Source organism: Micropterus dolomieu, linkage group LG10 (genome assembly GCF_021292245.1).
Source record: "Micropterus dolomieu isolate WLL.071019.BEF.003 ecotype Adirondacks linkage group LG10, ASM2129224v1, whole genome shotgun sequence".
Lineage (NCBI taxonomy): Eukaryota > Metazoa > Chordata > Actinopteri > Centrarchiformes > Centrarchidae > Micropterus > Micropterus dolomieu.
Genome location: NC_060159.1, coordinates 20,462,514 through 20,483,661, shown reverse-complemented (window position 1 = coordinate 20,483,661; position 21,148 = coordinate 20,462,514). Strand labels below are relative to the sequence as shown.

Sequence of the window (21,148 nt, the reverse complement as noted above, 5' to 3'; positions counted from 1 at the left end):
GTGAAGTGGGGCATAATAAAAATAATATTATAATACTGATAGACATGTAAATTACCAAATATGCCTTAATTTAATTCATAGATGGAAATAGCACCAAAATTAGATTAATAGATAGATAAAGATTTCACAGGTTTAATATTATCCTGACATTCATATTGTTATAAAGATATCTTGTGGGGAGGGAAACCAATCGTGCTATTAACGAATTTGCCACCAAAACATCTATCTAATCATCTTTGAACCACATAAATGTCAAGTGCCTTAGGCTTTTATGTTGGAAAGCACTGCCGGAAGTCTCCTTTTCTCATTGAGTCTTACATGACAATGGTCCACCGCGCCCACTGGAAGCTGGAGGCTGCCTGGGAAGCTGGAGCATCCCTGTTTTGTTCCCCACCGACCCAGAATCAGTGAAGAAAAAGAAGCATAGCCAAAGCTTTATGTTGACCATTTGAGCAGACATGGGATGCAGGAGGGGAGGGACTGGTCAATCGCTGAGTTAGCTGACTGGGGCTTTTTTAATTCAACACTATATCCAGCACTATGGCAAAGCAGTACGATGTGCTCTTCCGACTCCTGCTTCTCGGAGATTCTGGGGTTGGGAAAACATGTTTGCTATGCAGATTCACGGACAATGAATTTCACCCTTCTCACATTTCGACCATCGGTAAGACTGCACCGCCACCATGAAGTAATTTCTTGAATATTATTCATTACTTGCTTTAATGGGTAATTCCATTGCATGCATGGTCTTTCGGCGTTTTCTGTTCATAATTGTTTGCGCATCACCCTCTCTTTGTGGCCATTACATTTTCACTTTTAATTCCGTAATTTAGATTTGATTAGGACTTTGTTGTGATGTAATTAGAATAACGTAGGCTATATTTACGTGGAATAACGAGAATGTTAACTATTCAATCAACGTGATTGCAGTCATCGGGGAAGCCCTAAAAGGGAAGATCCAATACTTGGCAGCCATGCAGATGAGTTTACCAACTATCAGCCTTTGGCACCGACAGTGTAACCAAGTGCCATACAAAATAATAGCAAAGGCATAGGGGGTAGGTTGCTCGTGGGACTCCCAGGGTGTGTTAGCTGGCTCCAGGTTCCAGATCAAAATGAAGAATAGTTTTATCTCAGTATTTTAGTAAGCAGAATTAGTACACCCATGGCCCAGTCTCAATTTCTTCATGCCAAATAACCATGGAACAATGAGGTGATCACAGAAAATTATTCAGTACTATGGATCAATTATTTCAATTGGTTTTCAAGCAAAACATTTGATGGTTTCAGCTTCCTCCACCAATCACAGTAAACTGAATACATTTGGAGTTTAGATTTTGTTTACCAAAAAAAAAAAAAAAATACAATTTCAAGGCATCAGCTTGAGATCTGGCAAATTATTGTGGGCATTTTTGACCAGTTTCTGATGTAGTATGGACCAAATGACTTATCAAGTTACAAAAAAAAGCAACAACTCCTAACTAACAAACTAACACTATCTGTTCCTACATTTGGTCATGGATTTGCAACATCCCTGAAGATGACTATTGACTCAGCAAAGCTGAATCAGCCTCTTTCCACATAGTTAACATGGTCTATGCGTTATATCTGCTTCCATAGTTGGGATTCAGAGTGCAGAATATGACAGGGCATTAACATGCTTCACTTTGAGCTGAGGGAAATAAGGATGTGTAGTAAGCACTGCCCTTTTTTTACATGCTGCTGTGGTGCCTCTTATCTCTTCTTCTGTGGCAACTGGGCTGTCATTTCTGTGTGTGTGTGTGTGTGTGTGTGTGTGTGTGTTTGTGCTCAGTGTGTGTGAGTGTTCAGGCTATAGAGATAATTCCTCCCATTCTTTGAGGTAGCAACAACTTTTTTTTGACATGGCTTGCAGTAATTGGCCCTACTAAGGAGAAAACAAAATACAGACTGGCTGACTTTTCCTTGAAAAGAGGGAATATGTTCTCTTAATACGGTCAAGACGATAAATCATGAAACTTGTGGCCTGGCTGGGATTTGCAGACAGTTGGTTCCTGAAAAGACAGTGAGAGAACAATTAATTAACAACAAATAATTGTTCATTTTATCATAATCTTTCAACATATTTTGGACAGCTTTTGTCTTTGCATGGATGCTTTTGGGGTCAATTTAAAGCCATTATAATTTTTGAGAGCTTAATGAAGCCTTGCAAACACTCACAACTCAAGTTTTAGACTCTTCTGCTCATTACACAAGCCTCATCGCACTTAACTTTAAACACTTGTTGTTTCACCTGCTCCATTAATGATAAATGCTCACATATACTTGGTAAGACCGCAGTATGCTATTTTAAGTCTTGCACCTATAGCGCCCTACAGGAACCTTTGTCCCCATAGAGTTGTGTTTATATCATGCATTGCAAGCCTCTCTGATGTTTCTTAAAAGAAAGATTCAGCCCGTCTGCATGTGATCTTTTTGTGCTTTTGTTGCAGTGTACAAAGTGTTCACAACCACAGCTGGATGCTTAGAAATCAGGCTCTTGTGTTGGTGCAGGCGGTGGATATTTATATTGGGCTGAATAGTTGAGCGCAGCAGACTGTCTATAAGACATGGTGGGAGGTCTTTCATGGGTCTGCATTAATTCAAACTCCTCTTCTCAGACTAAACAAGCCCAACAAAGTCCAAAGAGAGAAAGAGAGATCAAGAGTGACCACCATCGGTGCTCTCCTGCAGAGGATCAATAAATAATTTCCCAACCTTCATGGTGACAGAGGGATATATATTCTCTCCGTATCTCTCTCATGGGTAACTCCATGATTCATCAGTTTCCGTTAAAGTCCACCTGCCCAGATTTTTCTCCTAATTACCTCAAAAACTGCAGGACCTCTCACACATTGTATACAACAAAGTTATTCCATAAACATTAGAGGATAAAAAGATGATGGGTGTCTTATTTAGCATCTCCTGCTTTTGTATAGACAGAGGGTTTCCAGCAAACAGTGTAATGATTAATGCATGCATATACCGTATGTGGATACCCAAACATTACTCCTATGCAATTGAATGTCTCATTCCAAAACATTAATGTGCATTAATATGCTGTCATAACTGCCTTCACTCGCATATTAACGCTAAACACAAGATTGATTTGGACATCTAAAGTATCTGCAGATAGCATTATCTGCAGATCTAGCTCTATAATATATCAATAGCAATACTATGTATCTAGACCTTTGTAGTATTATGATATTATTTTTAATATTATTACTGTAGTATGTTAGTGTTTCTGTAGTTGTTTTTTGAACACACAAAAGAACATTTCTATAGTAATAATATGATGATGTTATAGTAAATGTGTAGTATTTCTAGTAACTTTCTGTAGTGCGTGCGATAGAAGCTATAGAAAACACTAGAGTAATACAATTTAAATAATATAGTATACTATAGTAATTCCCTTTAAAACCATAGGGTAGTACTACTACAGGAAGAACTATAGTATTACTATAACTTAACTGTAAGATCACCATAGCCAACTCAACTAGTATTAATATTGTCATTTTCTATAGTGTGTTCCAAAAAACATAGAATTACTATAGTGATACTGATACTGAACTATTTTTATTGCCTATTTTATTATTATTGTTTGTGGAATTTCTAATTCTTTATAGTAATACTAAAGTGTTTTTGTTATTGATATTCATGTTTTAGGATAACTTAAATCTAATACATATTAACAACAGTTTTACACTACAGCAGACAGCACTCTTGAGCACCAACATACTGTTTGTCAGAGCAGCCACAGCAACAACGCAGTCACCACCAGGAACTAATGCGTGAGAACCGAAGGAGAGGAATAGGGAGAGACAGCACCTGGACGAGAGAGAGGTGTGACCACGACCAGTTCATCACAGTTCATAATAATGCAGTGCAGTGAGGATACAGATTCATGGAGGATACGAGTGGCTGTCACTGTTAACAGAGACTCCAGTCTGCAGTGTAGTTCATACACCTCACTGATAAACCACAGAACTGTGGAAAATGCTATTATCACGTCCACGCTTCTGTTCATACTCGCATGCTTCCTGTCTCTCTCGCCGGTCTGAGCTCTACCTCTCTCTCTCTGCTGTATTTTTTATGATCAATTGATGGTTTTTATGATGCCAGATTTTTGGGGGGCTGAGTAGGTTGAAGCACCCATTCTTCCCATGTTTATGTCTCTATGCATTGAGTGAAATAAGTAGTTTATTTTAAAAGTGGGTGAATTATTGAATTCTTGCATGTCAGTCGGGGCCCTTTGGATGGCGGGGCCCGTTTCAATTGAAGCGGGTGAAACTAAGCTAAGGCCTTGTATGAGGGATTTGCTTTCAGCCACAAAAACATAATTTCAATTCATCGTGTTGAGTTCAGGGTGACGTATAGGCCAGTCAAGTTCTTCCACACCAACATCAGAAAACCATATGGACCTCTTGTTGTGTGCCACGGTATTGCCAATGCAGAAACATGAAAGGGCCTTCCCCAAACTTCTGCTACAAACGTGGAAGGACAGAGTTGTCTTAAATATCATTGTAATCTGTAACTAAGGGGCTTGGCTGAAACCATGAAAAATCAGCCCCAGAACAGAAATATACAAAAGTAGTTGGACAGCGGTGCCCACTGATTTGTTTGTTTTCTGTACTTTAATTGGGCTTTATGAGAGTTTAACTTTTTAACGTGGCTTTCTCCTGCACTGTAAAAGTTAGTTTAACGTTGAAAAGCAAGTTCATCTGCTGCCTTGAAAATGCAAGTTAACTCAACCAGAAGATTGCCTTTGTTACCACTCACAAATTCGTTGATAAATCTGATGCCTCGTTGTTTTTTAGTTGATTGAACTGCAAGAAAGTGCAAAGAAAACTTCCCTTAACTAGTCTAACCGACATACATTTCTGCATTATTCTAACGTACAGTTTCAAGTTAAAACAACTTCACCATATTTATACTACTTTCCATTTCAAGTTAATAGAATTTCAAATTTGTTTCAGAGTACATGTATAAGGGGACCCCCTCCACCTTTGGCACTTTCTTGTTTACCACAAAAGTGACTATATTTTAGTTGGAATTTGATTACATGACACATCTGCAGTGTACAATTAGTCGATTATGTCCATGCTTCAACTTTGCCTTTGGTTTAAAGAAGGCAGTTTCTCTCAATCTTTTTTTTCAACTGACTTACATACCCATCAATGCACAGATATCTGACAAAAGTTTAAAATAGCCAACACAATGAATTAATGTCTAACTTTAAAATCCAAAACTTGTCAGAGCTCTTTGTGTTAAAAAGAAGGAGTGGATGTAACAAAATGGGGCTGTAATGATTTCCGGTGTGGCCTTGTTTTTTTGCATTCTACCACAGATCAACAGGAAACCTTTACATTGACAGTAAATTGTCTTTACAGGCTGCACGAAATGCAGCAGATATATATTTTAACCTTGTGGTTTTGAGCGTTTTTTCTTTAAGAAGTTGAAGGACAGTTGGGTTTGTATTCACACTGTCAAAGAATATCTCACACAAAAGAGAATTGAAACCACAAAGCAAGGCCTCCATTAAAAAAAGCCTTTCAAAGATTGCTGCCTTTGATTTGATTCACCAAGGCCTTTTGACAATAAATGTTGTACTTGTTATAAATATAGATAACAATAAATAGCACACATGGCAGGATTTACAATATATATGACTTTAATCCCTGTTTACTGCTCACTATCAAATAAAAGCTCCAACTTTGAGTCCACAGTCAACATCAATATCAGTAAAAAACAAACTAGCTGACTGAAAACATTGGAGCAGCAGGAATTTGGTTTTTACCTAAGCGACTAATACACCTTCACTCATCCAGGTACCTAATTATTTTTTAACAGGTCACTCTGTTCTGACTTTCATCTGGGCATGGGATGTGCACATTTCTCTATCAAAGAGCAGCTGTAGAGATGATTTAGTAATGGTATTCAGTCACACTGCTGAGTTTAATATTCCTCACCGTTACCTCGGCAGTCTCGTCACCGGACTCTCGGAGTGCCTGCCTGTCACATTGCCTTTGAAGTACGAGCCCAGCCCTGCCCTATATCATAGCTCAATAAGCAGTTGTCCCTGATAGTGGTGATCCCAATCGTGTTATGGTCACGGCCTGGTCTTACCATCCCACTGCTGCTTGACAAGCTCATTAGTCTAAAAGGCCGGGCAGCCCCCACAGATGGCTATCATCACATAAAGAGGTTATCAAAGAAATCTATGGGGTTGTCATAGCCTTGACATCTTCCTGGCTTTCTAGGAACAAAAAAGGTATAATATGATGTCTCTGCTAAAGAAGTTTTATTTGTGGTCCTGTTTGTTTGTTAGAAACAGAAGTGGGATATCTCAAAAACAGGGGTCCCCTGGTGGCCTAGGTGTGAAAGTGCAGAGTTGACCATGACTTTGGAAATCTATCTTTCCTTCAGATTTCAATTAAATGTGATGGAAATTTAGGCTTTGAACCGAGGAATAACTTAGATTTTGGTGTGGATCTGGAGCAGTAGTGTTACCATATATGGTCATTACACAGTATGAGGAAATTATGAGGTGTAGACTCTAGCCCGACCAAAGGTGGACATTTATGTCCATTACCTATATCAATATTTTGGAGTTGAAAAATCTGATAATGATATGTTGTCCAATTTTGTTTTAATGTAAACACGCGTTTAACTCGTATAACATTGTTGGACTGATAACTGACAGTTCAAATATCAAATATCACAATCGATGCAGCAGAACCAGAGATATCATCGTTTTTATTCCACACTTTCAAATTCAAATTCAAATTAACTTTATTTGCATGAATGTGTAACAATAATATAGCCAAAGCATCACAAACTACATAAGAACAATCAACCCCATACATTTCATTTAACAAGTAAGTGTAAGTGTGTGTGTGTGTGTGTGTGTGTGTGTGTGTGTGTGTGTTAAAATTTTTTTAAATATATTAAAAATTTCAATAAAATAAATAAATAAAACAGTAAGTGTGTGTGTTAAAAAAATTAAAATATATTAAAAATTAAAATAAAATAAATGAATACAACAGTAAGCGTGTTTGTGTGTTAAAAAATAAAAATATATTAAAAATAAAATCAATAAATTAAACATTAAGCGCGTGTGTGTGTGTGTGTGTGTGAAAAAAAAGATTTTATTTTAACTTTCTTTTTCCTTGTCAAAACTGATGCCAATACGACCACCAACATTTCAGTCGGCGATTTGGGTGCGTTATGCTAGTAGCAGCTAATGTCGCCTCGAGCCAGTAGTTTCAAACAAAGATCAGGAACTGGCTACAGAGTTCTGGTAGGCTCACGTCTTTGTCCACACCTCGAGATTAATTGTTACTTTTTACTTTTTACTTTTTGTAGTTTTCACCACCAACCAACGCAGACTCAAGTTACATCACTTGAGGCAGTTTATCATTTCACACAGCTCCCTTTGGATCCATAAAAAGCTAATTTTCACATATGTGATATTTCACAAATTGTATGAATAGACTTGGTGTATTTAACATAATAATTATAAATAATAAGGATCCTTTAAATTAGTTTATTTTTTAATATATGTACTGAATGGGACATTTTACAGCTGATAAATTAATGGTTCAGGGAACAAACTATGTAATGGAGATCTTAAATGATCTTCAATGATCAGACATATATCTTTGGTATTTCTGCACTGCAATTTCTTGTTACCTGTTTGCCCTAATGTACAGTATATATCAATACATCTGTGACAAAACAACATTAGCTAATATATATAGGTTTAGCTCAAGCATAGCCTCAAAATTCTTCTTTCCTGAATTTCTTGGTTACATTTTATTTTTTATTTTTAACACAACCCCCTTAGTTTTTGTTCTTGTCCTTTTGGAAAAGATTTTCAGTTATGAGTTTGACTTAAATTTAAGCCTGGCATGAAACATTCACTGTGAGTCATTTTTGTACATGTTTCACTTCAGACAGTGGGTCAATTCAAAGCTTAATTGTTGAGTACAGATTGATGAATAAAGTTCATAATTGAAAGAAAAATGTTTGTCCCCTGTCCTGCTGTGCCCTGAAGACAACAGCTGCTGACAATTGTTGCCTGTCCTCTGCTTGTAATAATAACCGTGGATGACAGACCCATTCCCCAGTGAATTTGTGTCACTGCCAGAGCATCCATCCGTCCATCCATTAGTGAGCCTGTCACCATTACCTACAGCACACTGACATGTGTCACCGCCTAATCCGTCTTGCGTAGTCGAACACAGTCATTCTGGTAATTAGTCAAGTCAATTTTGGGTGTGTACCGATTAGTTTTTACATGGCTTTCACACTGCTGATTGTGAAATGCTGCCATGTTAAATTAATTGCTGTCTTTCTTTGTATATTTTGCTTGTCCCCACGGTCACAGTTCCCTCTGTAGAGAATGAACGTGGAGAAGGTTTTTTTTTTGTTCCAGGCCATTCTTCGTGATTTTGTGAACATATCTTAAAGCTATTACAGCTGACTTATTCTTATAACTTCTTCTTATAACTATAAAGTCTCACAGAAACAGTTCAGCATAACTCAGTATCAGGGGTTGTGTGTGTAACGACTCAATTAAAACATATAAAAACAGTAGTAACAACCTTTACAGTCTGTCGATCGAGTGCACTGGATTTCAGTTTACATTTGAGAACCTGCAGGCAAATTTGTTCCCTTGGACCAAGGATATTTTGAATATCAAACAACTTGTAGAGAAATACTTTCTTTACAGCCTCGGTCTGTTGTGTCATTCATTGTTTGCACTATGGTTTGCACCACAAGAGTGCACCTGCTTCTATTAAACATCCTCATTTTGCTCGGCTGGTATAAAACAATGCAGAAAAAGAATGCAGACAAATACAATTTAGTTGTTTAGCAGTAGGAGGCAGACAGTGTGTATTAAATCACCCTTTTTTTGTAAATGGAACTGAAAATGTACAATTTTTTGAGACTGACTGCTGATTTTTATTCTTTCTCATATGCCTGTGTAGTGATCTTGATTTATGTTCACGTTTCCAGATTTGGTCCACCCCCTTGCTGTAAACAACCACTGTACAGCCAAAGAATCCATTTGTCCAATCTGCATTTCATATTTAATTCACTGCTGTTTGCATGGATAACTTCTGACTGGAGCTTAATGCAGTGTTTAATACAGCTGGACAATGACGAGGGAAGACGGCCTCTTTTTCATTATCTCCTCTCTCTTCTCAAGCCTCAGGCAAGGCAAGATTGTTATGCTGACCGTTCACTTAGTCTTGGTCTGAATGCTGTCTAGTCAAAAGCAAAAGCTTCCTCATGACTTAAATGAGGCCCCACACTGTCGCGTCTCTAGCCTCCGTGGAGTCATTGGACTCCAGATTATTCCAAACACACAGTCTAAAATCGGCCAGTCCAGCTACTGTGCATCTGTCAGCTGTTTTCTTATGTCAATCTCTCAGATTATAAAACTTGCAGAAATGCAGTTATAAAAAACAACACCGCAATTCTTCCCGTTATGTGAATCAGTTAGCTCTTTCTCTGAGCGTGATGCCAACTGTGACACACGGGTGTTGAGTGTCAGGTTAATTGGGATGAACTGTTAATTGATTAGTGCGCTATAGAAGCCCGTGACTTTGCTTTTTATCGACTTGAATGCATTAGTCTGAGGAGACAGTCATAGAGAGAAAAGACAAGAAGGAAGGAATTTAGCAGAGTTTATATTTATATTTTATATATTTAGGCATTTCAATTCTATGTCATCAAGATGTACAAGAATATGTTTATTATTGCTAGTGTTGTTATTATTGTTAGTATACGTTTACAGTGTACAGTAGTACCAGGGCCATAACTACCATTGAGGACCAACAGTATAGCGATCAACTAGGTCATGTCTTCAGCATTGGACGGATTATGATACAGTGGGGCCCTGGGCAAAGAAATGTAAAACGCCCCCTTTCTATCTAGCAGCAAGTCACCCCCAGACAGGGCAGTGTTGCTTGTCATGATTTTCTATCATTTTAGTGGCACTTTGCAGGTTAACCATAATTTTAAGCAAAATGTTTATGTTTCTCAAAAACAGAACTTTAAAAGTAAAGGCACTGCTGTTGGTAGAAAACTACCTGAACATCAGTGTTTTATTCATGCTGTAGATAAAGAGAGGCTGTCTAAAGCCTTCCCAAAGGTTTTCGACACAGCAGATGTTATTATACTGAAGCGATGGGACACCTAATTTCTGATTTGATTGGTTTCACTGAAGTATTTGCAGATACTTCAATTACTCAGGAGCAAAAATAAAATACAATCGAGACATTTACTTTTAACTGGGCCCGTTTATTTCAGCATGACATGTAAATAACAGTCACTTCAAACTGAGGTTGTAGCTTAGGGGCCCCTGTGCCCAGTAGGCCTGTGCAGTAATCCATCAATGATCCTCTGTAATATTTATAGTAATAAAGAGTTCACTTTCTGCAACTGCATATGCTTTGCACATGCTGGGGTTTTTAAGACTTTTAAGATTCTGATATTCTTTAGGCTAAATATCTTGAAATTTGACTGCAATGTGGATTTCCCACCAGAACTACACACCTGGCTGTGTAGAGAAGATCTGAAACAACATTTAGGTCATCATGTAGGGCAATGAAGTTTACCAAACATATCATTTGCAGTTTGGTTTGTGCCTAGTGAAGAATATACAGGGGAGGTGGCATTGCGCTGGTTGATTTAGATGACCTCAGTATTTCTAAAAGGAGTGATAGCACTATGTTGTATCCTGGATAGAGACTTAAAATGTCTAGTGGTCTTTTTGCACCCTGAAGAAAATACATCTCTGGGGACATAATCAATAGATGGATTTAGTTTCTGTTATAAAAACATAAAAGAAAAACATCCGCCCTGCCTGTGATTTCCTGTCTATGTACAATATCACACTCAGTCGTCTGAAATAAATCAGAGATCACTGAAGCATGAGCGACCCCTCTCCATCTCAGCTCTGCTTCTTTTCTCTCATCTGTTCCTCTGTGGTTTTATGCAGCTCTCAGCTATCGCTTTGCCCTTCTCGCTTATTTTCACCTCCCATGTGACTGATGCAGAGAACTGAACCAAATAGGGACTCAGCTCACTGGATCATTAGCCCAATCCTCTCTAACAGGCTGATTGTACTGGGATGATGTGGCTCTTGTTGCATTAATGCCCTCTGTGATGTTACAAAGCTACAACAGATACCGCTGAACCTCTGCCTATAAAAGACATGCTGGGTTAATTGATTTAAGTCACTTATTCTGTAGAAAGTTGCCTCTGAGAACATTCAGAACATTTAGCCTAAGCATAGCACTCACATGTTTGGAGGAATATAAAACACATTCAAAGCTCCTCTGTGAATGTAATATTATATTTCCTAACCACATCTTTTCTCTCTTACAGGAGTCGACTTCAAAATGAAGACACTAGTAATAGATGGTATCAAAGTGCGGATACAGATATGGTAATGTTGTTACACAAGAGTAGTTAGTAGAGAGGATATTATTCATTTGCAAATATGCTATAGCTATCAATATTTGTGGTTTTATAATAGATCATGTTCAGGTCCCTGTATCGACCACTGAACACAGAGGTCTTGTTTGATTTTTTTCTAGGGACTTCTGAGGTTTAGCAACCTGTATGGTTTAAGCTAATTTGATAATAGTACTTTCATTCAGGACACTGGAGTTTGTGTCCTGTCATAAACCTGCAATTAATAGTGGCTTTTATAAACTGGAGCTATGATTTCCTAAACTTAGCCACACTGTAGCGGCCATGAGCTGATAATGCAGAAATACCGAATTTTAAAAACCTAATTTTTAGTCTAGTGGCTCTCTGACTCTGTTCTTAGCACAGGGGTGATTTGAGCTAAATGCTAACATGCTCAGACTGACTATGCTAATATATTGATGTTTAGAAGGAAAGATTTACCATGTTCACCAACTTAGTTTAGCCTGTTAGCATGCTAATATTAGCCAATTAGCACTAATCACAAAGTACAGTTGAGGCTAATGGGAAAGTCATTAGTTTTGGAAGTATTTGGTTATTAATCAAAGTAGCCTATTGTATGTAAGTATGTACTGGACACATCTAAAAATTTACCTTATGTCGGTGCTAGATCAAAATTAAGGGGACTATCAAAGTAATGAGACTTTATTATTAGGCACCTTGAATATCTTTAACATATTTCACAGAAATCTATCCAGTAGTTGAAGAGAGATTTCAGTCTGGACCAAAGTTGTGCACTGAAAATGCCTTCACCAAAGCCCTGCCACTAGCATGGCTAAACAACCCTCTTCAGCTTAATGCCGTTGTTCTTATTTCATCAAAAGTTGTAAAAAAAATAAATAAAACAAGTTACGTTATATTTCACAGATACATAGTTTACATTGAACAGTGATCATCTAAATGACGAAACATTTAAAGATTCTGGACATGTGTCTATAAAATTCTGGTTGCTGGCCTGGTCATATTGTCACATTACACTCTCACAAATGGATTTGTGTATCTTCTTGTTCGTATATGCTTCTTGTTTTTCCAGGGACACTGCAGGCCAAGAGAGATATCAGACCATCACTAAACAGTACTACAGACGAGCCCAGGTAGTTGACCTCAAGTCTCCCCCATTGACTCTGCTCCTGCAAGTGATTTCCCACACATTAGTGTAATATTATTGCCACAGAGTAGCGTAACAAATTTAAATCAAATTCATTTTTGAAATTAAATTTGTTACAGCTATGAGAATAATTCATGCCTCATACTTGGCACCACTTCAGGTATCAGGATTTGATCTCACGCCAGTGGTATTTTAAATGTACTGTTTCTTATATTAAAAAGACTACATGTCCCTTTCCCTCCCAGAGGATGTTGCAAGTAGCCAAGGTCTTCACGGCCACACACAACCAGCACACTGACATTGTTGTGTATGAATTTTCCCTTTGCTTCGGGCTGCTAAAGAGGTTAAACTGGCTGAAATTGAATTGTTCATTTACCAGAAACTGGAAATGAAATTGGAAGAAAAGTAACCTGTTCCTGTGTAGTGCTACAAAGCCAGCCAGTGGCTTACAATGTCAAATGAATTGTTGGTAGAGGCTGCCAACTTTCTAAGTGGTGGTCTGGTTTGTTTACAGGAATCATATGAATGTTTCAAAATGTATTTTAAAATCCTGGATCAAGAAATTGATAATGTTTGTTTAAAAAAAACCATGACTCTAAAGTGCATTAAAATGTGCTGGATCTCATCTGTTTTTTAAATCTTTGGACATCTCTCTTCAGGGAATCTTCCTGGTGTATGATATCACGAGTGAGCGATCCTTCCAACACATCATGAAGTGGGCCAGTGACGTGGATGAGGTGAGTCACAGAGATTGGGGATTTGAGATCAACAGGCGTTATTTTTCACTTTGTAGAAAGGGCAACACTGACAAAACTACTTACTGTGCAGAGGCTTCAGGTTGATAATAAACAGATGCCAGACATGAAAAACCAAATGCTTTGGCCTGACAGATACTGCTTTGCTGTGTTTATCATGTTCCATCTTAATTTTCAAATAACTGTCATTATATTTTTAAATGTGAAGTCATAGATATTGGAAGGAGAACATTCTTTCCTTCTTATAGTCACATTTTTCAATCAGCCTGGAGTCTTCATGAAGCAATCTCATCTGCCCTGCTTTCCCCTGTCATTCCCCAGATGATTTTATTCTATTAATTCATTATGGACCTAATTTCTTCTATGGGTCTGTCTGAATATATACTCTATTGATCTTGGCACGATTCCCATTTACTTTTAATTTAGGTCTCATTTCCACTCCTGTGTTTCTCCCCACTGCACTCTCTTGACATTTTAAATTTCTCTTTCTCTCTCTTTAATTTTGTTTTTAATTCATCTTCCTTATCCGTACATATGTCTAATTTTTCACGTAAACCCCTGCAGTATGCTCCTGACAAGGTCCAGAAGATCCTCGTAGGGAACAAGTCAGATGATGTGGACAAGAGGCAGGTGGCTACAGAGCAAGGTATCAAGGTGGGTCAAGTGGTGGATTTCACAATGGATTATTAGACTTGAATGTTTTTTTGCCTCTGAGCTGTAACTCTATATATTCTAATAATTTCACATGAGAGTGGTATCAACCTTCTATCTTACTCTTGACAAGAACGCAATCCCAAAGGTTGAACTATTCCTTTACAGAGGTACCTACTCCGGGTTCCCCAAAGTGTTGAAATCATTGGATTAATTTTCAGTTCTGTAATAAAATCATGATTAGAGTTAAGCAAAATGTCATATCGCTTCTTGGAGTTTTTTTCTATTAGAAACATTGGCTCCAAGTTCACCAAAACATAAAATTGGTGTAGTTTTAGTCAGGCATTTGTGTCTGGTCCATAAGCAAGCTCTAAAGGCCCTGACACATCAAGACTAATGCTTTGCCTCCTGTTGCCTCTACAGACTGTATAAAAGATGTGGACGTAGCCTTCAGGTCTGAAAAGTGCCTTTAAACTGTTTTTTTTGTTTCTAATGGCCAGAAGGGGCGACTAAAATGGCTGCAGTCAGAATGCATAGAAATGCATAGAAATTAAAAAAATTACCCCACTTCTCACTCGATTTATTACCTCAATAAACACTTTGCTGATGAGTTTATGGTCTCACTCAGTAGTTGCAAGTCTTCTTCAATACAGCATGATGTTCATTTAGTAAATTATGGTCCCATTTAGAGGAAAATACACGATAAACCATTGTATGCTGTAGGGTGTGGCTACATTGCCAACAAGTCTCCACTCTGTGTGTCCCACCCTTACCAGCTCAACCCTCTCGAACTTCCAGTTCCATAAAACCAAGGTGACTACGGCCAAAATGTCAAACTCGGGGCTTCAAAATGGTATTCCACAAACCAATGGGTGACGTCCACTTCTTTTATACAGTCTATGGTTACTTTGATTTTTCATTAAAAGCTGCTCTTGAAAACACAACTAAATCTGACAGCCAGCACCCCACATTGCACCTGTGTGAAAGCAAATAACTAGTCGTCAGTTGTCTGTGCTACTAATCCAAAAAACAATAAAACAGAAGTGTTTTTTTCAGCAAAGTAAAATATGTCTCTGTTATCTGTCTTGCAGCTAGCTAAGGCTTATGGAATGGACTTCTTTGAGACAAGTGCCTTCACCAACCATAATATAACAGAGGTGAGGTGATCTGGATAGCCACTGCTCAAAATCTCTAGCCATGTACAGAGTAGTAACATGGAAGTGACTTAATAAATAAATGACAGTGCATTTTTTATCTCTCTTGTCTTGTTCTTATCCTATGACTGTGCTTCCCTCCAAGACTTTCACACGACTGGCTGAACAGGTGCTGGCAGCCAATAAAAAGGACCTGGATCTCCTCCGGATGTCCATTAATGACGAGATTAATCTTGCTGCTCTGGAGGAAGAGGAAGGACTCTGTGACAGTACAGCGGGCGACCAAGGCAAAGGCTGCTGGTGTTAAAGAAATAACAGGAATTAAGTTAAATATGTTATCAGCAGACACTTTGCACACTCTGCGCAAAATGTGTCTCCTTTTGTCTTTAGTTGAAATAAAGAGGAACACTGAGCTGCTATTGTGAAACCAGCTATTCCCCTCTGTTTCACGGAGCAATGCCAGAAATGCTAATGAGCCGTTTGAGAGCAGTTTCAAGGACAAAGGTGGAAACATTTTGCCACAATGTGCCAAATGTGTTGTGAATTAACCAACTGAAGGTCCAAATGTCAGGCCTCCCTAATGGGACAGAATGCTTATTGTCTAAGCACTAATTCCTGCTCTGTTCAGTGTGTCTATGATGTAACCAAATGCAATCCCTATCCACTACATATTCGGAAATTGACATATGGTTTAAAAGCCAAAATACAAAACGTCCTGAAGAGCTGGAAATTAAGATTTCATCATCTTTTCTTACAGATTTTGTAAAATCTTGATGTAAAACATAGGGAATGACTTGGAATTGCCCACCACTGACTTGAAACTTTTCACAAAGTTGTATTTCACATCTTTTTCCCAAGCTCTGTCTCTGATATTGATCATAGGGCTTGGTGCCTTGCAAATCAACAATGTGCTTGCTTACGTTTGGCCTTCATCCACCTCTTTTACTTTATGTGGGTATTAGCGCTCCTGCACCCCTATAGCCTTTCTACCAATGAATGCATTAGATGTAGTGTAAGAGTTTCACCACAAGAGGGTGCTACATGCATTGCAAAAACAGCAGACACAATGGGGAGGTGTTCAGTGTTGAGTTAAGCTAGTTAACTGTTTTTTCTTTTCCTATGTAAAGTTTTTGGTTGCAATTGCACTCGCAATAGCTACCTTTAATATGATGAAAGGATTCTGAATATATGCAGATATTCAGTTATTTTCTTTGTTGTTTTCATTCAAATGTTGGCTACACAGAGCGTTTTGCAGCTTGGAATATCATCCATGTAAGACCACACAAACACAATTTACAGTCAAGTATGCCAGTATAAGTTGTTAATTGAGGGAAACATTGAGAGCAAAAAGATTAAATTTCCCTGTAGCAAAACTGAACATATTTTTCATTTTATAGTCTCTGTTTATAACAGCAAATATCCTATGGTACAGATCATTTGATAACTGCCAAATGCATTGTACATACCATGTTTTTCAAAGCATTGTAGATTGATAGACTTATGAGGATACGCCATTAATTTTTTGTTTTACCATTAGAGGGCTGTTTAAAAAAATCCACAATGATATTCTAGATGATCTGAAATATTCCCTCTATGAAGATAATAATGTCTTGGTCATTATGTCCTTTTCTCAATGTTTTGTACAGAGTCCAGTAGAGATGTCATTTCTTGCCCCCCTCAGACTTAAGGGACAAGCAAGAGTTTTGCATGCGATCCACTCTTCTTTCCTTTCTTTTATTGCAACTTCAATGAAGTTAATAATCAACCGACCGTAATACAAGTATAGCATTTGACCAGAGTTGCCTGTTGTAGACTTAAACAGAATGACCACCATTGGAAGAACTTGGAAGAAAGGCTACATTTTTTGCAACTTAGTAAAAGTTAATGCTACTTAAAACAATTAATCTGTGCACCGCGTGAAATGCCAGTATGTTGTATTGAATGATGTTCTGGACTAAGCTCTAGATACGCAATGTATCTGTGTTGTTTTCGAGAACAGTTTTTTTCTTTTAGACTCCTTCAACTTGTACTTGTGGAAATGTATTACATGCAACATGTAAAATGTAACATGTTATTCTTGAAGAAAAGATATGAGATGAGTAAATACTTGCAGATATATGACTCAGTACCAGAGTGTTTCTTGTTTATGTTGAGACCAGTCAGCCCCTTTATATGAGGTATGAGTACATACTGTAGCACTATGTTGGAGTAATGAGTACTGATTGTACCATAAGAACATGATCTTAACTACTATACAAAGACACAACACACCACAAACAAATGTCTTGTAGATTATATATCTGTGTATATCCTCATTTGTACATATAATATCAAACCTTCTAAAGCTGTATGTTCAAACAAACAACAAAATAACTATAGCTGTTGAGGAAAGAACAGCATGTACCAACAGCACATTGATCTACAATGCTTATGAAGGCTATAGGTAATATTTAGGAGTACAGATGTGATGCGGTTGTAAGAACTAACTAATAAAGATATTATTTTCCACAATTTAGAATATCGGTTTATTTTCTTGAGCTGTGTGTTAAGGTATGAGTTACTGATGACATGCACATTTAATGGAGGATTTGAATTCATATATACAAAACCAGGCAGGCAAAAGAACATGCATAGTTGTCCTGCATGTATCTAATTTGACATTTGTTTTCTAAAGAGGCGGGCAAGAAGTGATGAGTGACAACATGCTACTAATTTTTCAGAGGTAGCAAACAAAATAATGGAAAAACAACTGAGTGATGAAGCTGAAATCAATATCTGGATATTAATAATAATATATTTTTTAAATACTGATATACAGGGGTGTGTAATATGGAGGTGTGGCAAGTGATCTTATATGGTATAGGTAAGGAAATCTTACATCACAGTAGTGATAAACGTATGTCGTGATATAGCAACAGGAATATAGAAAATTCAATCGATAAATCCTTTATAGACAGTATCAACAGATGGGAATGTCTGTTTTTGGACAACCGAATTAAAATACCTTAAAGATCAAGTAATTCATGACATTAAATTAAAAATCATGTTCATCCAATACAAGCATGTGACCTAAGTATGATAACAGGCAGTAACTGAAAACTGAGAAAACATCTGTGGAGGAAGACCATGAGGTGCGGCTGAAGGCTCTGGAAAAAGCTAGTAAGTGGACCTAATGATAATTTGGTTGTGTTTATTTTTTCATTTAAGTCAAACTGCTGTTTCCAGGGTCAATAATGAACTTTAACACCCAGAATAGAATACAGAGTATAGAGTACAAAACAGGGGAAAGAATTCACACACACACACATTGACATCTTCCTTGAGGTTAAGCACAGCAGTCCATTGGTTACACTAGATTACTAAATTGATCTCTGAGTTACAGAAACCCAGGCAGCGGAAGGACCCCATATTGATCAAGCTTGTTCAATAGAGAGCATGTGACCCTCTCATGAGCAGCCCATTGAGCCATTGTTTTGGCCCATTGTTCATAAAGGGGTGGACGCTTTTTCCTCCAATGTCTCAGTAGTATCCATTCAAAATAGTCAACTTCCTATCAAAGCAGGATAAGCCAGTAGTTCAGCAATTCCCAAACAGTCTGCTGGTATTCATTTTGATAATTATGGTGGAATCAGAGTTCTTAATTTTCAGTTGGATGAACTGCATTGTACATGTGCATTGATCAAAGGGTCACACAATAGTTCCTGTAGTAAGTGGTGGAGCTTTTGAGCGATGCCCCTGCATGATGATGATCTAGTAACCAATCCTCCAATTGGGACAAACAAAATTGATTCGTTTAACACATTTTCATTGCATCATCTCACTTCTCATAGTATTTATCATCATATTACCGGACCCTATTGATAATTGTCATGACATGGTGGCTGTGTGCCAAATCACATAAAAATAGATCAGACTGATGTTCAGTGCAATGAGTTGTGCTCCTCTAATATACATAACAGTACTCTGCACACAAGGTGTTAGACAGACAGTTATATTACTTCCTAATTGGACCACTAGATGACAGATTCATCCCATTATCTCATTCTCTCCTTGTTTGGCAGAGCCTGCTTTTAGAGTATAAGACACTTAAAACGTGTCATGGTGAGAAACGCATTAGACATTTATAGTGTTACATAGGAAATATTTACAGCAATAAACCACGAGTTGCTACAGAATCCTGCAACTGCCATGTGGTTGTCACTTTTATTAAAATAACTTGAATACTTTAAATACCCTAATGCCCACCTGACAGTTTTAGTACACTACAACTCCCTACACGGTAATTTAGTGTACGCAGAAAAAGTTTAGTAGCCCAATATTAATTTGTCATTAGTCGCCAGTGATGGGGGGTTCTAAGTAAGAATTTCAGGGGGGAAAAAGCTGCAAAGCTTTTCTTCATCACTTCATCTGAGTTGTTAATGGTGAGAACTCATTAAAGCTCTTCAGGGTGAAATTAGCATAATGATGAATATGCATGTGGAACAGTTGTCTGGTTGACAGAAATGACAGCTCAGTATCTATCACAAGGCTGAGTGACACACGGACACACGTACAGAATAACAAGGCAACTTGCACACTGACACATAGCACCCACGCACACCGCACACACGTACACACACACATACTTATATGTACACAAGATGGGAGTTCAGTGTTGCTGTTGTGAGCAGAGGCCATCATCATCATTTTCTGCAACACAATCCACTACCACATTTCTCCAGGTCTTGCAGCTGTCTGATATTCGGCCATATGGTGTGTGTATGTGTGTTTGTGTGTGTGTGTGTGTGTGTGTGTGCGTGTGTGTGTGCGTCAGCATATCTAAATGTAAATGACTGAATGATTTGGAATCTGGGGTGTGTGTTTCTATTCATGGGAAAGAAAGAGAAAGACAGACAAGCTCTCGAGCTCATTCATGTTCACACAAATCAAGCTGAATTCCCTTGACCTTTACACCATACAATTGTGGCCTGGCTTTAAAAGACAAATACTTATTTTCAAGAAGGGGGTAACTTTAACACAATGAATTGTGTTGTTTATTTCACAAACATTAATTGCTAGCACATTAATGTCAGCATGTTACTAACAGAGAGCCGAAGTCTTGATGTCTCCAGGCTAACAGCTATTCCACAAGCTGTTGTAATTCAATGAAAGAACAAAGTGTTCTTGGGGTTTACTAAAATATTCTTAGCACTTAGAATCAGAATCGAAACCCTTCACGATTTAACAAAGTTAAACAAGGATAAATTTGTTAGCATACAAAAAACTTCACACTCCACGACAGTTAGCTAAATACATAATTGTAGCTGTTTGTTTCTGTTATCCATAATATCAATCATATCTGGCGTTGTCATGGCCACTCAACTGCCCACTTCTGTCAAGCTGGTGACGATAAGCCCACAAAGGTCTTGCACTTGTTGGAAATGCCATCCATTAAAGTTGCTACCAAAATGAGGTTTTCTTACATCTGAAAGAGAAACCGGAAATTGCAGTTTTACTCCACTATATCCTCCATTGATGCCAGCTTCTACTAGCTACCTTTAAAGCTTTAAAACTCACTTGGGGGAACTCCAATCTGAAAAATCCCTACCTCCAACATATTAACACTTTATAAAGTTGCTTTGCTAATGTGTTAGCAAACATTAGCTGACACACACAGGCAACATGATGCAACATTCAGCACTCATTGTATGAGTGTTTCAGACTACTTGACTAATGTACATCCAATTCCTGCATTCCTTTTAATTTTTGTTCTCCATAAACTCTGCAGGGTCTTAAGCTGCTAGGGCTTTGACTTTCTTCATTAGCGAGTTGCTAATTTTGCTGCTGGACAGTCACTTTAGCTGTGGGTTTCTTTGTTAAAACAAAATAATTGATTGATGACAGAAGAATTTACAGGCCACAAATAGCTTAAAGAGGCTACTTAGACCTGGGGAAGGCTGCCGAGATGGGTCATA

General features: G+C 37.9%; 1 protein-coding gene across 1 annotated transcript; it reads left to right on the top strand.

Annotated features, from left to right (window-relative positions):
• The first annotated feature begins 365 nt into the window (after positions 1–365).
• Positions 366–17,705, top strand: rab15 (RAB15, member RAS oncogene family). The gene is made up of 7 exons (XM_046061501.1): positions 366–664; positions 11,422–11,482; positions 12,560–12,620; positions 13,294–13,371; positions 13,954–14,043; positions 15,132–15,197; positions 15,340–17,705. Exons 1-7 carry the CDS (start codon positions 541–543, stop codon positions 15,499–15,501), a joined length of 642 nt encoding a protein of 213 aa, XP_045917457.1. The 5' UTR covers positions 366–540; the 3' UTR covers positions 15,502–17,705.
• The last annotated feature ends 3,443 nt before the right edge of the window (positions 17,706–21,148 follow it).

Coding starts and splice junctions, on each gene's coding strand:
- rab15 (XM_046061501.1), top strand. CDS start 541: ATGGCAAAGCAGTACGATGTGCTCTTCCGACTCCTGCTTCTCGGAGAT. Junction 665..11,421: donor TTCTCACATTTCGACCATCG/GTAAGACTGCAC, acceptor TCTCTCTTACAG/GAGTCGACTTCAAAATGAAG. Junction 13,372..13,953: donor GGGCCAGTGACGTGGATGAG/GTGAGTCACAGA, acceptor AAACCCCTGCAG/TATGCTCCTGACAAGGTCCA.